Source organism: Temnothorax curvispinosus, unplaced genomic scaffold (assembly GCF_003070985.1).
Source record: "Temnothorax curvispinosus isolate PA1 unplaced genomic scaffold, ASM307098v1 QBEX01011959.1, whole genome shotgun sequence".
NCBI lineage: Eukaryota > Metazoa > Arthropoda > Insecta > Hymenoptera > Formicidae > Temnothorax > Temnothorax curvispinosus.
The window spans coordinates 1,316,167-1,336,182 of NW_020221739.1; the positions used below are offsets into that span (position 1 = coordinate 1,316,167).

Genomic DNA, 20,016 nt, shown 5'->3' on the forward strand with positions numbered 1-20,016 from the left:
TAGCTCAAGAGTTTTTCTTTCTTGTCAAACAATACCGCTGCTCAAAGTTGGCAGTTAAAAATCTTGCAATTTACTGAAATCTTTCCCAAGAGATTGCCCTAAATATTACATTAGAGCATGACGTACCGACTGTTTTGAAGATCAGCTGAAGTTTGAAAAACTGTTTGATGAATATCACCGTCCTGTCGCGTTATTGTTAGATGTGTGCTTATATAGTTCTAGAAGTCACATCAGACCGAAATTTATGTTTTAACCGTCGCATAATGAGACGATATGCCGTGCAACAGTATCGCACAGTCGCAAAGAGATCTTTAACAGGAGGTGGACAATAAGCCACGTGTGTTAGGTGGTGGGGCCTATAGATATTAGGCTCATAATTGCACTCATCCCCGATTAAAAGTCAATAACATAGGATTATATGTGTGCGTATCCCGAGTCCCTACAATTAACAGAAGGAACAATGTGGCACGCAATCATCCCCATGCCTGAGCGTACTGACCCAGAAACCTAATGCAGGAAAACGATAGTGACAGGTGGTCACAAAACTGGTGGCGGGGCCTATATACCCAATAGGCTCTTGGCTGCACTCACCCCTAATTGACACTGAGCAACTAAGCGATAGAATATATAATCCCTGCGATTAATTGTTGAAATGTTTACTGCACGCACTAGTCTATTGAAGCGAGTCCGTTAAAGACCCACTCACATGTAAGAGCACTCTGATATGCTGTGGACCTCCCAATAATCATGCTGCACATACCGTTCCCGAATAGACCAATAACGCAAAGATATCGCCACAAAAAGCGTAACCTCTAGAGAAATAATTTTAACAAATCTTAATGAAACGCACTTACTACAATGTAGATCCCAATTAAAATAGGATAGCTGTCCCGTCCCTGAAGAAATAATATATTGCCAATCACCTTGTAATTAACTCGAATAATTAATTCAATGAAAGATTGAACACGCTTGATGAAACAATTGCTATTAGAAAACGTCACCCACTAAAACCGATAGTTATCTCTCCGAGATACTCGTCAACCCAATGATAACCCAGCATTAAAACAACCACGCAAAGCTATTACGTCGCACTACCATATGAGGCTTATTGCTTGTTAGGAATTCGATTTAATCGAAAAATGCGAACGCGAGGGAAAATAGACAAAAGTACAAAAAATAATCCCTCAGCCTATCACCAGCTTTTGGAGAAGAACGCTGCATGTTCGATTAAGTCTAAGTGAAATTTCTCTTTATATCAGATACGTTCCTAGACATTAGAAAACCGTGCGAGCCTTCCCCTTGCGGCCTCAATGCCGTCTGCCGCGAGAACAACGGCGTTGGCTCGTGCACCTGTCTGCCGGACTATCTAGGTGACCCCTACGAAGAATGCAGACCCGAGTGCACGCAAAATTCTGACTGTTTGACAAGAATGGCGTGCGTGAGCCTGAAATGCAGAGACCCTTGCCCAGGAACATGCGGAGTGAATGCCCAATGTCAATCGGTTAATCATCTGCCGATCTGTACTTGCATCCCCGGCTATACCGGCAACCCTTTCACCCTCTGTTCCCTGATAGTTGAAACCTGTAAGATTTATTTCCATGTTAGATATTTTATTTATTGCATTTTAAAATTCGGATTCCTAATACTAGTTACATATACCACAGAATTTTCACATGCAGAATTATTTTAGAAAGATTTAGATTTACTGTGAAAATTTAATCAGAAAGAATTTAATTATTTATTATTGATTAAACGTCTCTGATTTTTTCATTTTGCTATTCAAAATAATAAATAATAAAATAATAAATTTTAGATATACCCATTTATTTTCATTTTATTGATACGAGATATATATTTAATTAATGATGAGATATTTAAAAGTGATATTTAAAATTCTGACTTTTATTGTCGTTTCACTTTTAGTACGGATTCGAATTTTTATTCTCTTGAGGAAAATATATTTAGTCTAAATTCGAACATGAAAAGATCACATTATTGTCCAGAATAATCCGTAGAAAATATTTTGTAACATACATAATAATATTTTTCTCCATACAGTCCTGCCAGAAACAAATCCGTGCAGCCCATCCCCCTGTGGACCAAATAGTAAATGCCAAGATGTAAATGGCCTTGCCGTTTGCACTTGTCTCCCGAATTTTATTGGCAGCCCTCCCAACTGTCGAGCCGAATGCGTTGTGAACAGCCAATGCTCCCCGGATCTTGCTTGCATCAATCAGAAGTGTATGTCGCTCTGCCCGGACCCGTGTGGAATAAACACACAATGCAAAGTGATCAATCACAGCCCTATCTGCGTCTGCAATCTCGATTATACCGGGGACCCCTTTACAAGATGTTTCCCCGCCCCACGTAAGAACTTGGTCTATTTTATCAGCTTCATTCATTTCTGCCATAAGTTCACGATCATCGGCTTCATCCATTTGTTCATTCACTCCAGAAGTTCACGGTCATCAGCTTCACTTATTCGTTCATTTACGTCAGAAGTTCACGGCCATCAGCTTCATTCACCCACGCCATAAGTTCATCTTTCATAATCATGGCTTAATTTTGAAACTGACTGACGTTGCTGCAACAGTTATCCTCAGCTCAATTTGCTCTAATATGTCATAATATCATATCATAATATCAATCCTCACAAGTTTTATACCATGCGCGATAATATCGTATGGTATACAATGACATCTTATTATTTTTTCATGACACTTCATTATTTTTACTCTCATGCATAAATGCAATTGATTTGTTGCTGATATAGACATTTTTACAAACAAACGGCGAGTAGTTTGTTACGTCTGTTTTACTATTGAATTTCAGAACCGCTAGATTTTCCCGTAGCCCCCAAAGATCCCTGCTTGCCGTCCCCGTGCGGCGTATACGCGGAGTGCAGGAACATCGGTGGCACACCGTCGTGTTCTTGTCTGCCGACCTACAGAGGATCACCGCCGAATTGTCGCCCCGAATGCCGCGTGAATTCCGAATGCCCGATGAATCTCGCCTGCAGCAATGAAAGATGCAGGGATCCCTGCTTAGGTTCCTGCAGCATTACTTCATTGTGCGCAGTCTATAATCACGTACCCGTGTGCACCTGTCCCGAGGGATACACCGGTGACCCTTTCAGTAATTGTTATCCCAGACCGACAAGTAAGAGACTCTCCACATCCTAAAGTCATGAAAAATTTGTTTCGAAGAAAAATTTCGCGAATTGTAACGCACGATGTTTCTTGAATTAACGTTTTTAGAATTTATTAGTTTTAGTTTTAGCGAATGATAAGTGAAACACGAGAATTTCAACTTGCTCAGATATGAAGAAATCTTGGAAAGATATTTTCAACTTTTTAATGAATTTCTTTTTAATGTTCGTGTAGTTTGGCTTGGTCAAGATTTTGTTATTTATCGTTTAAAAACAGGAACTGAGATATCTCCAACAATGCACGTGTAATGTTTTAGACATTCTTTAAATATTTTAAACAAATTTTTCTTTACATTGTTCTGCTTCAATTATCTCATTAAGCATCCACTAGATATTTAAATTTCGAGAAATAGAAATGCACATTAGATACGAATACAATGGCTGAAATGTTGCGTGTAAGTTATGCGTTACGTTCGTGAAATTTCGTTTCGGGCTCCGTCATGACATTCAGTTCCTCATCCGCATTCTTTTACAGCGGCACCTGCAGTTATCGACCCTTGCAATTTGAATCCCTGTGGACCGAATGCACGATGCAACAATGGCATCTGCATATGTCTGCCTGAATACCAGGGTGATCCATATGTGGGTTGCCGTCCCGAGTGTGTCATGAATACCGATTGCGCCCACGATCGTGCGTGCGTGCGTAACAAATGTGTGGATCCCTGCCCGGGCACGTGCGGTCGAAATGCATTGTGCTCCGTATATAATCATGTGCCTATATGCACCTGTCCGACCGGAATGATCGGCAATGCCTTCGTTCAATGTTCCATAGTCGAAGGTATAATCAATGCGATCGATTTGTAATTTCTACGAATTTTTATTGATAATGATAATCGTAGGGTTCAGCCTTCTTGATGATATTCGTAAAATATGAATACTTCTATCGCTATTACATTTCCACAATTTACAGATTTTCTACTATTATCGTTATTGATATCGCTTGCGTTATCTTTTTGAGAGCAAAGTATAAGATCGCTATTATATTGAATGTTAGATACCCCGAAAGGAGATCCCTGCTCACCCTCGCCCTGCGGACCCAACAGCGTTTGCCGAGAGAACAACGGGCAACCTGTATGCTCGTGTGTGGCGGGATTCCTTGGCGTACCGCCAGCATGCAGGCCGGAATGCACTGTCAGTTCCGAGTGTCTTCTGACAGAAGCGTGTAGCAATCAGAAATGCATAAATCCTTGTCTCGGTGCATGCGGAATTCAAGCCACATGCCAAGTGATTAATCATAATCCCATATGTAGCTGCGGAGAACTCACCGGAGACCCGTTTATTCGATGTATCCCACGACGTAAGAACAAATACCAATTACAAATATCATTTACCTTCATTAGGCAATTAATACTGATATCAGTGATATCTGTTTTAATGATTCCAACGCAGATATGTGAATATAGTATAGAAATATATAAAAGAAAATATTTTGTTTTCTTCAAGTTTCAAACGCATTAAAAATCAGTGATTTTACGAAGATTGAAATTGAAAATAGTTTTATTATTTTACATAATATTTATTATTACAACAAAAAAGTATAACAAATATTTTATAAAAATTTAAAAGAATTTTTATTATTAGTACTTAGTTCGATTTTATCTAACATCTCGAGTAATTCATATATTTCAAAATAATCATAATATGAATTTTGAGTTTTAAATTTATTTAATTCCAAACTTTTTTATTCAACATTTTTTCTTTCCATTAGCACCCGAACCTGTGTTGCAAACAGACCCCTGTGTGCCATCTCCTTGTGGAGCGAACGCTGAGTGTCGAGTTATCGGCGATGCTCCCTCGTGCTCGTGTTTAGCTGGATTTTTGGGTTTACCACCGTATTGTAAACCAGAATGCATTAGCAACAGTGAATGTCCTGCTCATTTAGCATGCATGAATCAGAAGTGTAGGGATCCTTGCGAAGGTTCCTGTGGGGCCAACGCCGAGTGTCGTGTAGTAAGCCACACGCCCATGTGCGTTTGTCCTAACGATTTTACCGGTGATCCATTTACGCAATGTATACTGAAACCACGTAAGCATCGATTTTACACAGAACTGAAATTATATTTAGATTCGAGCAAAACGTAGGAAACATTTGGTTTTCGACTTTTAATCGATCATAAAATCACGTTGAGACTTTCAGATATAACGTGAGCTTGCCTTTCTTGAAAAAATATCGTAACAAATAGGTTTGAGAGATGTTTCCTAGTTCATATTTTGTTTTCAGCCACACCAGTCCCATTGTCGCCCTGTAAACCATCACCTTGTGGCTTTAATGCCGTTTGCAAGGAACAGTTTGGTGCTGGATCCTGTTCTTGCTTACCAGATTATGTCGGCAATCCTTACGAAGGATGTCGACCGGAATGCGTAGTTGATACGGATTGCATATCTATTCTTGCTTGCGTACAATCAAAGTGCAGAGACCCATGTCTCGGTGTCTGCGGACAATTCGCCGAATGTCAAGTTATTAATCATCGACCAACTTGTACATGTATTTCCGGTTACAGCGGCAACCCATTCCAATACTGCACTGTGATGCGCGATATCGGTACGAATACTTTTCCGAATACTGAGAAACTTCAAACCTCACTTATTGCAATTTTTTATATTCTTATTATTTTACTTCAAACTTTTTATTCCATGTTTGACAAGGTTTACAATACCGTAATATTATCTTTTTTTTTGCTTAAAATTAATTTTTTACACGTCTTAATTTAATTTGAGAATGAATATATAATTACGTTTCAATATTTTCGTAAATAAATATTTTAAATTATTTTTTCTACTTTAATGTCAAAAATTTGAAAGATGCATTTATTATTTTAGTCGATATTCCGAGGGATGTTTGTAATCCATCACCTTGCGGACCCAACAGCCAATGTCGTGATAATAATAATCAAGCAGTTTGTTCTTGCCTACCGAATTTCATCGGTAGTCCACCCGCATGTCGCCCTGAATGCGTGACAAGCTCAGATTGTCCCCTCAATCTTGCTTGCTTGAATCAAAAGTGTCAAGATCCCTGTCCAGGCTCCTGCGGTAGAAATTCGAATTGCAGAGTTATCAAACACAATCCAATTTGTTCCTGTAGAAACGGCTTTACCGGCGATCCATTTACCGTTTGCTTCCAGACACCTGGTACGATTTTCAATTTTTGTCTAATATTATTGGTATTTATTTAACGGGCGAATATATATACGTTATCAGTTGTAATTATTTACCCGATTAAATACGCTCGGACCTCGATAAAGTGTTCCTCTCAAAAGTACTGAAAGCTATTCCAAGATCACGTTTAACTCTATTTGATTAATTCTCTTAATTCTCTTCGAATCAATAAATAATATTTGTTAACAATATTGTTAACAATTTGTAATTTCTAGTCTAATTTCTAGCACAATAAGTAATATCTTTTGCTTTCGATTGATATTTACGAGAATGCTGTATCGAGATTGGAGTATATATGCAATCAATTAGATTTTATAATAATTTTATAGCTTTCAAACTGTTCATTACCGTAATTGCAGTGAGTCCGCCCGTCGTAAGTGACATTACGAGAGACCCGTGCGTACCGTCACCTTGTGGCGCGTTTTCCGAATGTCGCGATATAGGAGGAGTGCCATCGTGTTCTTGTTTACCAATGTACAGAGGCAGTCCGCCAAATTGTAAACCAGAATGTACAATCAATGCAGAGTGTCCAGCTAATATGGCTTGCATGCAACAAAAATGTAGAGATCCCTGTCCAGGCTCATGCGGCATTATGGCCGAATGCAGTGTCGTAAATCACGTGCCAATTTGTTCGTGTTTGCCCGATTACACCGGCGACCCTTTCATCGGATGTTCCATAAAGCCACGTAAGATTTCCCATCGGAAATATATAATAATAATTTTTTTATTATTCCCCCGATAGCGTACTTGATCCTCTTCTTACGCGAAATTATTACAGTCGTTGTTGCTTCCTCCAAACCGGATCTATGCACGCCTTCACCTTGCGGACCCAATACGCAATGCAACGGAGGAATTTGCGTTTGCATAGCAGAATATTTCGGGGATCCTTACAGCGGTTGTCGGCCGGAATGCGTATTGAATAACGATTGCCCGAACACGCAGGCTTGCGTGCGAAATAAATGTGTGGATCCTTGTCCAGGTGTTTGCGGCCAAAATGCCGTGTGCAATGTGTACAATCATGTTCCCATGTGTAGTTGTCTCTCGGGAATGGATGGAAATGCTTTCGTCTTGTGTTCTCCCGTGCCAGGTATTCTCAGGAAGTTCTAAACATAACGACGTCAAAATATCTATCAATCTTGTTTAATTTTCAAACCTCCGCATTCTTAGCACGTCGAATCTTTATTCTATAATTCAAATCTTTTCTTATAGCACCACCCATTAGCAACCCATGTAATCCGTCTCCGTGTGGTCCGAACAGTCAATGCCGACAAAATAATATGCAGGCTGTATGTAGTTGCATAAGTGGATTTGTCGGCGCGCCACCGACTTGCAGACCCGAATGTGTAATTAGCTCAGATTGCCCGAAGAACGAGGCGTGCACCAATCAAAAATGTCGGGATCCTTGTCCGGGAAGTTGCGGGCGCAACACAATATGCAACGTCATTAATCACAATCCTGTCTGCGTCTGCCGTTCCGGAATGACCGGAGATCCGTTTATTAATTGCTTCCCTCTTCGTAAGAAAATTTTTTTTTATTCTTTCTCGAAAATATTTTCAAATATTAAATTTTTCACACGTAAACTAAACTGCCTTCGCGATTTATTTTATTTTATTACTTCAAACACGCATAAATGAAATTCATAATATAGTGCCTCGGTTAATTAACCGGTTATTACTTTTAAAGCTGAGGAACCGGTACCTGTGCTTAATCCCTGTCAACCATCACCGTGTGGACCAAACGCGCAATGCCAAGTGATCAATGATCAACCCTCTTGCTCATGCTTGCAAGAATTTATCGGATCACCTCCAAATTGCCGATACGAGTGTATCAGTAATAGCGAGTGCTCGAACAAAATGGCCTGCATCAACCAAAAATGTCGCGATCCGTGCATCAACGCATGCGGCATCAATGCCGTTTGTAATGTTGTTAGCCACACGCCGATGTGCGCTTGCACCCCCGGTTATACTGGCGATCCGTTTACACAGTGTTCTCCTCAACAATGTAAGATAATTTAAAAAAATAATTCAAATATTTACATATTTAAAAAGTCAGATTTATTTCAGTTTTTATTTTATTAATCCATATGTTTTTCATTTATTTGAAAGAATTATGAAATTAATATTAGATAATTATTACGACATTTTAAATTATCCACAAGGATGTTTCTTTTTAAGAATGAATAATTTAATTACTATTCTATTCTCATTTTAGTCGATATACAACCTAGCATATCCACGCCGTGCACACCATCTCCGTGTGGTGCAAATGCAGTATGCAGAGTTCAGCAAAACGTTGGTTCTTGTTCATGCTCCTCCGATTATATCGGCAACCCTTACGAAGGGTGCAGACCCGAGTGTACGCTCAATTCCGATTGTCCGTCCAATCAGGCGTGTATCGGTTTGAAATGCAAAGATCCGTGTCCAGGAACGTGCGGTCAAAACTCTCAGTGCTACGTGATTAATCACGCGCCAACTTGCACTTGCTTCGAGCGGTACACGGGAAATCCATTCATATTCTGCAGCCTTATCATCGAAGCTCGTAAGAGATCGCTTAAAGCTCGCGCGCGTTTGTTCTGAGGACAATTACGTGACTTTAAATATCTAACTTTCTTGCAGCGGTTGTAGCAGATAATGTCAATCCTTGTCAACCATCCCCCTGCGGACCGTACAGTCAATGCAGAGCAAGCAACGGCCAAGCTGTTTGCTCTTGCCTGCCTACTTATATCGGCGCACCGCCCGGTTGTAGACCCGAATGCACAGTTAGCACGGATTGCGCGACGAATCGCGCTTGTGAGAATAACAAGTGTGTCGATCCTTGCCCCAATTCGTGCGGTCAGGGCACAACATGTAGAGTCGTGAATCATAGTCCAATATGCATGTGCAAACCTGGATTTAGCGGTGATCCATTCGTACGCTGCTTATTCGCACCACGTAAGCGGAACAAATCGTATATACATTTAAACTTTTGCTCTAGTTTATTATTTTTTATATTTAAAAAAATGTCAATATCTTCTCATCTTTTTTCTAGATAACTTTGCATTAAAATATTTCTTTGTTTCCTTTCAAAACTTTTATTATACGAAATAGCAAAATTATATTCTTGGAAACGTTAAAATTTTATAGATAATATTCTATATCTTTGGTTAAAAAATAGTTATATAATCAATTTTTATTTTAAAAGTATTTTTTAATAGAAATTTTATTTAGAAATTTAGAGATTTTGCTTTAAATTTTAGCTACATCGAGTTACTTACCGAGCCTGCCCTCGGATCCTTGCATACCCTCTCCGTGCGGACCTAACTCACAATGCCGCAATATCAATGGTTACCCATCTTGTTCCTGTATGATTAATTACGTTAGTACACCGCCAAATTGTCGTCCCGAGTGCGTTATTCCTGCCGACTGCCCGAGCAATCAGGCTTGCATTCGCGAAAGATGCCAAGATCCGTGTCCAGGTTCTTGCGGCCTGAATGCCGATTGTACTGTTCACAACCACATTCCAATCTGTAGATGTATAGAAAGTTATACCGGCGATCCGTTTATCGGTTGTCAACCTGTGCCAATCTGTAAGTTATATAGCGAAATCTCCTTAATTTTTTGCAACAATGTGTTTTACAATGTATTAATAACTTGCTTTAAACTGACAATTGTAATTGACGTAGACAACGAGCCAACGCAGCCAACTGATCCATGCAGTAGATCACCTTGTGGACCAAACGCTCAATGCAACAATGGCATTTGTATTTGTTTACCTGAAAACTTTGGCGACCCATACATTGGCTGTCGACCAGAATGCGTACTCAGTACAGACTGCTCAACCGACAGGGCTTGTATACGAAACAAATGTGTCGATCCTTGTCCAGGTACTTGTGGACAAAATAGTTTATGCAACGTGATAAATCACACACCAATGTGCAGTTGTCCCCCTGGTACTGTTGGAAACGCGTTCATTTCCTGCGATATAATGAGAGGTACGATATCAAGAGCGAGAAACCTAATCCATGTTTGAGAATATGCTAATTGGTATTTGCCCTGTCGTACGTAGTTCCGCCCGTAACAAGACCGTGCAGCCCGAATCCCTGCGGTCCAAACAGCATATGTCGAGAATTAAATGGACAAGCTGTGTGCACTTGTGCGCCAGAATTCCTTGGATCGCCGCCTCTTTGCCGACCCGAATGTACTATTAGTTCGGACTGTCGGCCGAATGAAGCTTGCGCTAATCAGAAATGTAGAGATCCGTGTCCCGGTACGTGCGGCATCCAAGCAAGATGCGTAGTCGTCAATCACAACCCTGTCTGCTCGTGCCCCGAGCGCTATACAGGCGATCCGTTCATCAGATGCGATGTTATGAGTAAGACAATCTTAATTCGAAGTATATCGCGTAAGCCCCGACCACCAGACTAAGATCGAAACATGCTATCCTGTTTAGAACCAGTAGCACCCGTAGTGATAAACCCTTGTCAGCCTTCACCCTGTGGTCCGTACGCTCAGTGCCAGGTCGTTAACGATTTGCCATCCTGCTCGTGCCTACCCGAATACAGAGGCTCGCCCCCGTATTGTCGACCCGAATGTATTTCCAATCCCGAGTGTCCCAGCCATCAAAGTTGTGTGCGGCAAAAGTGCAGGGACCCCTGCCCAGGTCTATGCGGAGAGAATGCCGAGTGCCATGTGGTACAACACGTGCCTCATTGCGTCTGTTCCTATGGTCTCACCGGTGATCCGTACACGCGCTGCTCCGCGATACGTAAGGGATAAAAAACCCTTTTATATAAAACTACGAGACCAACCGGCCTTACGTTTATGCGACGTTGCTTAATCCGTTTGCCCTTTACATTGTTTTAGCACGCCCAACAGAACTGGAACCAGAACCGTCGCCCTGCGCAATCTTCGAATGCGGCGCGAATGCGATATGTAGAGAGCGAGACAATGTCGCAATTTGTCAGTGTGTCACTAGCTATGTCGGCAATCCGTACTTAGCATGCCGACCCGAATGCGTCATTAATCCCGACTGTCCATCCAATTTGATGTGCGTGAGAAACAAGTGCGCTAATCCCTGCGCCGGCATGTGCGGCCGAAATGCTGAATGTTCGGTTGTCAATCATCAACCGATGTGCACATGTCTCCCCGGATATACCGGAGATCCCTTCATTACTTGTTCTGTAGATAGTAAGTGTCCTTAATTAAACAGTCTAATGTTTTGCGGAAATCTTTTACGATAAAAATAACACAATTTTTATTTTTACGAAGAAAAAAACATTAGAAATATTGAGTTCACAAAAGATATTGCCTTACATATTGCATCTTTTTTTCTCGATTTTCAAATAAGTTTTATTGTATAAGTATATTAAAATTTGTGATGAGACATTTCACACGATGCTTACATTCTTTTATTTTCAAAGTTTTTATTTTATTAGAAAAAAGTTTGAAATAAAAGATTAAAAGAATTTTTTAAACTATTTTAATTAATATTCAAAGTCTATATTTTTCAAAAAAACGATAAATTTTTTACATTTTAGATTCCTATGTATAAACTGATATAATTCGAATATATATATTAGTGCACATATAAATTATTCCAAAAAAGTTAAGAATATTTTATATGAGGCACAGTTATACTTTTTAATAATTTTAAAATGATTGAAAATTAATAATGCTTTTAGAAACAATTTTTTAAAAAATTATTGTGGATGTTTTTATACTTATCTACGTGAATTCTACTAATGCATTAAATTTTTCCCAGAAATAATCTCAGACGAGAACGTTTGTGCCCCATCACCCTGTGGACCCAACAGCAAATGCAAAGAAGTGTCCGGACAGGCTGTCTGTTCATGCCTCCCGACGTACGTTGGAACCCCACCTGCATGTAGACCTGAATGTGTCGCTAGCTCAGAGTGTTCCCCGCAATTAGTGTGCAAGGACTACAAATGCGTGAACCCCTGCCCAAGCCCATGCGGACTCAATACCAATTGCGTGGTCGTTAATCACAGCCCCATCTGCAGTTGTATGTCCGGTTACAGCGGAGATCCGTTCACCATATGCTCGTTAATTCCACGTAAGACCACCATCGAATGCATGAAGAACTATATTAACCCAATCTCTCAACATATACTGCCCTGTGCCCTTTACATATCGTATGACCGTCATCAATCTCCAAATATCTTTCAGCTGTAACACCACCGCTAGTACAGAAAGACCCTTGTGTGCCATCCCCGTGCGGTAGTTTCTCCCAATGCAGAAATATCGGTGGCTCTCCCGCGTGTACCTGCCTGGAAAATTACATGGGTCAGCCACCTAATTGCAGACCCGAATGTACCATACACTCGGAATGCTCAAGTGATAAAGCCTGCATCAACATGAAGTGTGTGGATCCATGTCCCGGCTCGTGCGGCACCAATGCCCTATGTTCGGTCATTAATCACATTCCTACGTGCAGATGCCCCGAGGGCTACACTGGAAATACGTTTGTCCTTTGCGAGATATTACCAGCAACACGTAAGCGTCACGAGCCGTCCAGTAATACCCTAATTCGAAAACGCGTCATTCGAAATCTTTACATGGCTCGAAATATATCTCGAGTTCGTTAATCCCTATACCGATTATATTTTGCAGCGATTCCATCCCCGGTCGAAGATGCCTGCGTCCCATCACCCTGTGGCCCTAACGCACAATGTTTCGATGGTATCTGTACTTGCCTACCGGAGTTCCGAGGAGATCCGAATGTAGGTTGCCGACCGGAATGCGTCCTAAACGCGGATTGTCCTCGCGATAGAGCGTGCATACGTAACAAATGCCTGGACCCATGCCCCGGAGCTTGCGCCGTTAACGCGTTATGCACCGTGATCGGTCACGTTCCCATGTGCAGTTGCCCTGGAAATATGACCGGCAACGCATTCAGCCAATGCACGCCTCTACAAGGTATATAGCGTCCCATTATTTCAAGACCGATGCCCCGATTCTCGATGCTATAAAATTATGTGAAATAACTACACAATCTTTCGTAAATCATTCCCGGGGACTAAATATCCATTATTTTTGTATATTAGACATGCCACCCGCTAATCCATGCGCCCCTTCACCCTGTGGACCGAACAGCGAATGCCGCGTTATAAATAACCAGGCAGTTTGCTCCTGTATAAGAGGATACATAGGTAGCCCTCCGACCTGCAGACCCGAGTGCATAGTCAGCACGGATTGCCCCCAGAATGAGGCTTGTAGCAACCAGAAGTGTACGAACCCTTGTCCTGGAAGTTGCGGATTAGGCGCATCCTGTCAAGTAGTGAATCATAATCCGATTTGCGTTTGTCCACCCTCTCAAACAGGCGATCCTTTTGTTAGATGTTATTTATCACCACGTAAGTATCGTTAGGTTGGTGTTTATGACTAATATGATCCCAAGGAAATTTTAAGAAAATTCTCGTTTTTTTTTTGTATATCGAACTTTGCTCTTTTAGCACAAGTACCTGTGTTACCCCCTACGCCATGCAAGCCAAACCCGTGCGGCCCCAACTCGCAATGCCAACCGCGCGGCGATGAGTCTCTGTGCACGTGTTTACCCGATTTCATCGGCAGTCCGCCTAACTGCAGAGCGGAGTGCGTCAGTAACAGTGAATGTTCCAATCATTTAGCCTGTATTAACAAGAAATGTCAGGATCCGTGCGTTGGCTCCTGCGGTGCAAACGCTAATTGTCACGTTGTCAGTCACACCCCGATGTGTTCTTGCGTGAACGGTTACACCGGTGATCCATTCACGCAATGCATCTTGAGAGAACGTAAGTACCGTTCAGGAACTAAAACTGGTATAAATTCGGTAATCTGCTGAATGTTCGATGCTCTAGATACAGGAAAGTGGATTTCAAAATTGTTGCGATATTATTGCGAATAAATATAGAGATCTTTTCTGTATCTATTTCGTTGAAATGACAAATCACCGTAATTATACTGATTTTGATATCTGATTTATACAGGGATATTCATACCTTTCCTTTCATTATAAACCCCATGTTTTCACTGATGTCATCTTTTAGCCACACCGTTGCCGCCTGCACCTGTTGATCCTTGCACTCCCTCCCCTTGCGGCTCCAATGCAGTGTGCAAGGAATTCAATGGTGCCGGTTCGTGTACGTGCTTGCCGAATTACACCGGAAATCCGTACGAAGGATGCAGGCCGGAGTGTATCCTAAATTCGGACTGCCCCGCCAATCTAGCTTGTATAAATACGAAATGTAGAGACCCGTGCCCGGGATCGTGCGGGCGCAATGCGTTATGTCAGGTGGTTAATCATTTACCGGTATGCAACTGTTATCCCAGATACACCGGCGACGCCTTTTCATATTGCACTCTGGTAGAAATAGGTACGATTACATTGAGTCTAATACATATATCGTTCCTCGTAATTGTTCGATTAATAGCTAAATGCAATCGTGGTTGATTTGTGAAACAATGCAATTTTTAGAAGGAGATAGTGTCGTCAGTAATCCTTGCCAACCATCACCATGTGGACCCAACAGTTTATGTCGTGTTGTGGATAACACGAGCGTCTGCACTTGCTTACCCGACTTCCAGTGGGTAGCCAGCCCACCAAACTGTCGCCCTGAGTGCACTGTTAGTGCCGAATGCGCTTTTAATCTGGCGTGCATCTCGCATAAATGTAGCAATCCTTGTCGTGCATTGTGCGGTTCTAACGCGAGATGCGAAACAATCAATCATAATCCCATATGCTCGTGCCCATCTGGTTTTACTGGCGATCCATTCGTTGCCTGCTTCCAAATGCCACGTAAGAATGATTGAAAATCGAAAATCTCGTATATTGAAATCGTAAAGTGAAATAAGTCAATCATTAAGAAAACGGAGAAATATTTTCTCAAATTCCGAATATATTTTCTTCGGAAAATTTTTTCTTGCCTTCGGTGTTTTTTTGTTTTGAAATAAATTAAATTTTTTAAATATTAGTCATTTTTTCTCATATTAATAGATGAAATATCTCATTTACTTTATTTTGATTAGAAAAATCGTATTTAAACGTCAAAGATATTCAAGGGAAAACGCATAACAGACACATTTGTATGTCCATAGCTAAAGATGAAGAACTTCGTCCACTTGTAAATCCTTGCGCACCTTCACCCTGCGGACCTTATTCGGAATGCCGTGACATTAACGGCCAAGCATCCTGCGCTTGTTTGTCAACATATATAGGAACACCACCCAATTGTAGGCCCGAATGTTCAGTTAATCCAGAATGCCCGACTAATCAGGCGTGTATTCAGAGAAAATGTCGAAATCCTTGCGATGGAGTATGTGGAGTAGGAGCAATTTGTAATGTTATTCGTCATACACCTACATGTTCTTGTTCCAATGGGTTCACTGGGGATCCATTTATAGTGTGTAGACCAATTCCCGAGGAAGGTAAGACAGTCACAAGAATATTTTGTGATGCCATTTATAGAAATAGATCTAAGAATTATATCTCTCTATGATATTTAGAAAATATCTCACTTAAATTCAACTTCATTGTAAATTGAATGCTAAAATTCGTTCCTCAGATATAGCACCTAAACCAACGGATCCATGCTTAAATTGCGGCGCGAATACGCAATGCTTTAACGGTGTGTGCAGTTGCCTTCCCGAATATCAAGGGAATCCAAACTTCGGATGTCGTCCTGAATGTATCTTAAATTCGGATTGTTCGAGAGACCGGGCTTGCATTAAGAACAAATGTCGAGATCCGTGCGGTCTCGGAATCTGCGGTGTCAATGCCTTGTGTTCTGTCGTGAATCACGTACCAGTCTGCACTTGCGCGCAGGGAATGTCTGGAAATGCGTTCATGCAATGTTCTCCAATAGATGGTACGCTCATTCGAGCGATCAATTTCAAATTATGTCGTGAATGATCGGTATTGTAATTATTCCCTCCTGTAATTATATTTATATTTTTTAACATTTAAATAGACGCGATACCAAAAGACCCATGTAACCCGACACCCTGTGGACCGAACAGTCAGTGTCGAAGGATAAGGGATCAAGCTGTCTGCTCGTGTCTCCCTGGATACTTGGACGCACCACCTAATTGCCGAGCCGAATGCATTATTAGTTCCGACTGTCTCGCCAATATGGCTTGCAATAATCAAAAATGCATAAACCCCTGTCCCGGAACGTGCGGCATTAGAGCCCAATGTACCGTAGTTAATCACAATCCGATTTGTTCTTGTCTCTCCGAGTTGACCGGCGACCCCTTCACTCAGTGTGTCCCAAGACGTGAGTAATTTAAAAGCAGTAATTAACCAGGCGCATTAGATGTATTTATCGTCGAGAACATATTGTACTCTTTATTTTTCCAACAGCGATAGAACCTCCAACGCCCGTTAATCCTTGCGTTCCATCTCCGTGTGGACTTAACAGCAAATGCGAAGTTGCAAACAACGCATATTCATGCTCTTGCTTGCCGGAGTTTGTTGGCGATCCGCCGAATTGTAGACCCGAATGCGTTAGCAATAGCGAGTGTCCCACGCAACTAGCGTGCATCAATCAGAAGTGTCGCGATCCATGTCCGGGCTCCTGTGGTATTAATTCTGATTGCCGAGTAATAAGTCACACGCCTATGTGCGTTTGCCTTGTCGGATTCGAAGGGGATCCGTTTGTATTATGCAACCCCAAACAAAGTAAGTGCAGTAATCGTGTGGTAGTGTCTAGAGTACCTTAGAATCACAAGATGCATTTCTAATTGCCGACGTTATGACAAATTTTTAATTTTGAACATTAAATGACGATTAAATTAAATTCTTGTATTAAGATCAAGCTTGGTTGAAATTAAATAAGAAATAAGATACATATCATTATCTATATTTGTACTGCCATTTATATTTATATATATTATTTTATTGCAATATTTTATACACATACCTTATTTATTATTATTATTGTTATTTATTACATTTTCAATGTTTGTGATTTAAAATCAACATTTCGTTCTTATGACAATTAATATTTTACTAAGATTTTATTTTAATCTGTGATTGAAAATATGCATCCGATAATTTTCTGGAATACTTGTTACATTGATGATGATTTGCCAGACTTTGATTGATATTGTTTTAAGAACAGAAAGTGAATCTAATATCTTTTTGTAGACGATGTTATAAGTGCTGTAAAACCAACCCCTTGCATTCCATCGCCGTGCGGTTTTAATGCGGTGTGCCGCGAATCGAATGGTATCGGTTCTTGCACATGTCTACGAGATTACACAGGCAATCCATACGATGGCTGTCGACCCGAGTGCACGATAAATTCCGATTGCACCGCGGATCGGGCGTGCGTCGGATCGAAATGTCAGAATCCTTGTCCAGGTTTCTGCGGGTATAATGCGATTTGCCAAGTGGTAAATCACGCGCCGTTGTGCACATGTCAACCTGGATACAGCGGCAACCCGTTCGTCTCTTGTAATAGAATTGTGCAAGATACGAGTAAGTTCAAATTCTTAAGGAACGTGCATTCTAATCCGACAATTAATCCGCGATTTATTGGAACTTCCAAAATGTATGAATTATTCCCCAGGGAGAAATGATCCGTCGATTCGACGGGTCATTTCTCACTGGGTTCAAAATTAATTGCAATGTGCAGTAGTATCTGTAGTAAATTTTATAAACGTATCAACCATTTATATATATATATATATTTTGCACAACTGTTACAATTATTTTTCGACCATTTAGAATTATTGTAACTTTGCGAAATTAAACTTAAAATCTTCTTTTTTAGCGTTAGAACGTGATCCATGCAGTTCTTCTCCCTGTGGACTTAATAGTCAGTGTCGCGAATTAAACGGTCAAGCGGTGTGCTCTTGTTTACCCACATTTATCGGAACTCCGCCGAGCTGTCGCGCGGAATGCACTGTCAGCTCCGACTGTCCCGTAAATCGTGCGTGCAAGAACCGTAAATGCGTTGATCCATGCCCCGGGATCTGTGGCATCAACGCGAGATGCGAAGTAATTAATCATAGCCCGATTTGCAGTTGTAATCAAGGTTTTACCGGCGATCCCTTTGTAACGTGCTTCCAAACGCGTAAGTACGCTGCAATATACAAATTGCTTTCACGCGTTGTTACATAACTGCTCTATGTGATTTGATTTGAATTAAAGTGTGCGTTTCTCCAAAGCGCGTGACGTAAACATAATATTAAATAGAAATTATTTATTTGCAGAAATAGACAAAGACACACCTCAAATGCCAGAAAATCCGTGCGTTCCATCCCCCTGCGGTCCATTTGCCACTTGCCGCGATAGCGGCTACGCGGGCGTGCCGACGTGCACGTGTCTGGAAAATTACATTGGTAGCCCCCCGAACTGCCGACCAGAATGTACCGTAGATTCTGAGTGCAGCAGTAATCAAGCTTGTTTGAGACAAAAATGCAGAGACCCATGCCTGGGCTCGTGTGGTATCGGTGCCCAATGCCTCGTGGTTAATCACATGGCCGTTTGTCTTTGTCCAAAGGGTTACACCGGGGATGCGTTTGCCAATTGCTTCCCGGAACCTCCTCGTAAGCATTTTTATCCTCGTTATTTTATAATACATCATTCATACAATCGATAGGGGAAAATGAGGAATCATGAATGCAAGTTTCCCAAGTTAATTCCTTAATAAGAGTTTCTAAGTAAATTATAAATATTTATAATTAGAGCCCTGATAAAAACTAATGTTGGTTATAAATTTATCACAATGATTCAATATGATTGGATATTTCCATGCTTTTACTGAATAACAGTGATTATTACAAAAAAAATGATACATTAGAATGTTTTAAAATACAAAACTGAAGTCATTGTATTCTGTATCATAAGCCCTTTCAAAGCAGAGATGTTCATTTAAGATGGACAATGATATTTGCAGCTGCACCTGTACTACAAGATCCTTGTAATCCATCCCCGTGCGGAGCCAACGCGATATGTCGCGACGGCGTCTGTACCTGTCTGCCTGAGTATCGAGGTGATCCTTACACTGCGTGTCGACCCGAATGCGTACAAAATCCGGACTGCCCATTAGACAAGGCGTGCGTTCGTAATAAGTGCTTCGACCCGTGCATTGGAGTTTGCGGGCAAAACGCAAAGTGCACAGTCATAAATCACACTCCAATGTGCGCTTGCCCAGACGGAATGTCTGGCAATGCGTTTGCGGCGTGTTATCCGGTCATTCAAGGTAAAATTTATTGACAATGTGTTATTTGCACACTAGAAACAGTTATTGGAGATTCCTATGCAAGAGTTATTCTATCACAAAGTAATTTTATCTGCTCAAAGATATCTTAGAAAGAAAACAATTTCGTCAATAATTACTTTTGCAGATGTCGTTGAGAACCCATGTAATCCGTCGCCCTGCGGCCCGAACAGTCGATGCCAGAGCTTTAATAATCAAGCAGTATGTACGTGTATACCTGGATTCATAGGAAATCCGCCAGTCTGCCGACCCGAGTGCATAGTTAATACCGATTGCGCATTGAATGAGGCTTGCATCAATATGAAATGTGGCAATCCTTGTTTGGGTGCGTGCGGTATATCCGCTCGTTGCCAGGTGTTAAATCATAATCCAATCTGTACCTGTCCTCCTGTGTTCACCGGCGATCCGTTTATACGTTGCATACCAAGACGTAGGTTTCTCTAGGATTACT

The 20,016-nt window shown here is 41.2% G+C and overlaps 1 protein-coding gene across 1 annotated transcript in view; it reads left to right on the top strand.

Moving 5' to 3' along the window:
- Window positions 1-20,016, top strand: part of LOC112462074 — a 100,637-nt gene that overhangs the window by 63,650 nt on the left and 16,971 nt on the right. Inside the window, exons 63-97 of the mRNA XM_025027628.1 lie at window positions 1,260-1,583; window positions 2,059-2,367; window positions 2,833-3,159; window positions 3,684-3,986; window positions 4,203-4,505; window positions 4,917-5,234; window positions 5,430-5,750; window positions 6,029-6,337; window positions 6,724-7,050; window positions 7,143-7,451; window positions 7,574-7,879; window positions 8,048-8,365; window positions 8,576-8,902; window positions 8,980-9,294; window positions 9,600-9,929; window positions 10,026-10,334; window positions 10,409-10,714; window positions 10,793-11,107; window positions 11,206-11,529; window positions 12,104-12,415; window positions 12,529-12,855; window positions 12,973-13,278; window positions 13,407-13,715; window positions 13,815-14,132; window positions 14,388-14,714; window positions 14,819-15,136; window positions 15,436-15,765; window positions 15,903-16,205; window positions 16,308-16,613; window positions 16,700-17,017; window positions 17,486-17,818; window positions 18,114-18,416; window positions 18,556-18,891; window positions 19,242-19,547; window positions 19,693-19,995. Of these exons, the coding sequence (XP_024883396.1) occupies window positions 1,260-1,583; window positions 2,059-2,367; window positions 2,833-3,159; window positions 3,684-3,986; window positions 4,203-4,505; window positions 4,917-5,234; window positions 5,430-5,750; window positions 6,029-6,337; window positions 6,724-7,050; window positions 7,143-7,451; window positions 7,574-7,879; window positions 8,048-8,365; window positions 8,576-8,902; window positions 8,980-9,294; window positions 9,600-9,929; window positions 10,026-10,334; window positions 10,409-10,714; window positions 10,793-11,107; window positions 11,206-11,529; window positions 12,104-12,415; window positions 12,529-12,855; window positions 12,973-13,278; window positions 13,407-13,715; window positions 13,815-14,132; window positions 14,388-14,714; window positions 14,819-15,136; window positions 15,436-15,765; window positions 15,903-16,205; window positions 16,308-16,613; window positions 16,700-17,017; window positions 17,486-17,818; window positions 18,114-18,416; window positions 18,556-18,891; window positions 19,242-19,547; window positions 19,693-19,995 (11,055 nt within the window). The remainder of the gene's footprint in view (window positions 1-1,259; window positions 1,584-2,058; window positions 2,368-2,832; window positions 3,160-3,683; window positions 3,987-4,202; window positions 4,506-4,916; window positions 5,235-5,429; window positions 5,751-6,028; window positions 6,338-6,723; window positions 7,051-7,142; window positions 7,452-7,573; window positions 7,880-8,047; window positions 8,366-8,575; window positions 8,903-8,979; window positions 9,295-9,599; window positions 9,930-10,025; window positions 10,335-10,408; window positions 10,715-10,792; window positions 11,108-11,205; window positions 11,530-12,103; window positions 12,416-12,528; window positions 12,856-12,972; window positions 13,279-13,406; window positions 13,716-13,814; window positions 14,133-14,387; window positions 14,715-14,818; window positions 15,137-15,435; window positions 15,766-15,902; window positions 16,206-16,307; window positions 16,614-16,699; window positions 17,018-17,485; window positions 17,819-18,113; window positions 18,417-18,555; window positions 18,892-19,241; window positions 19,548-19,692; window positions 19,996-20,016) is intronic.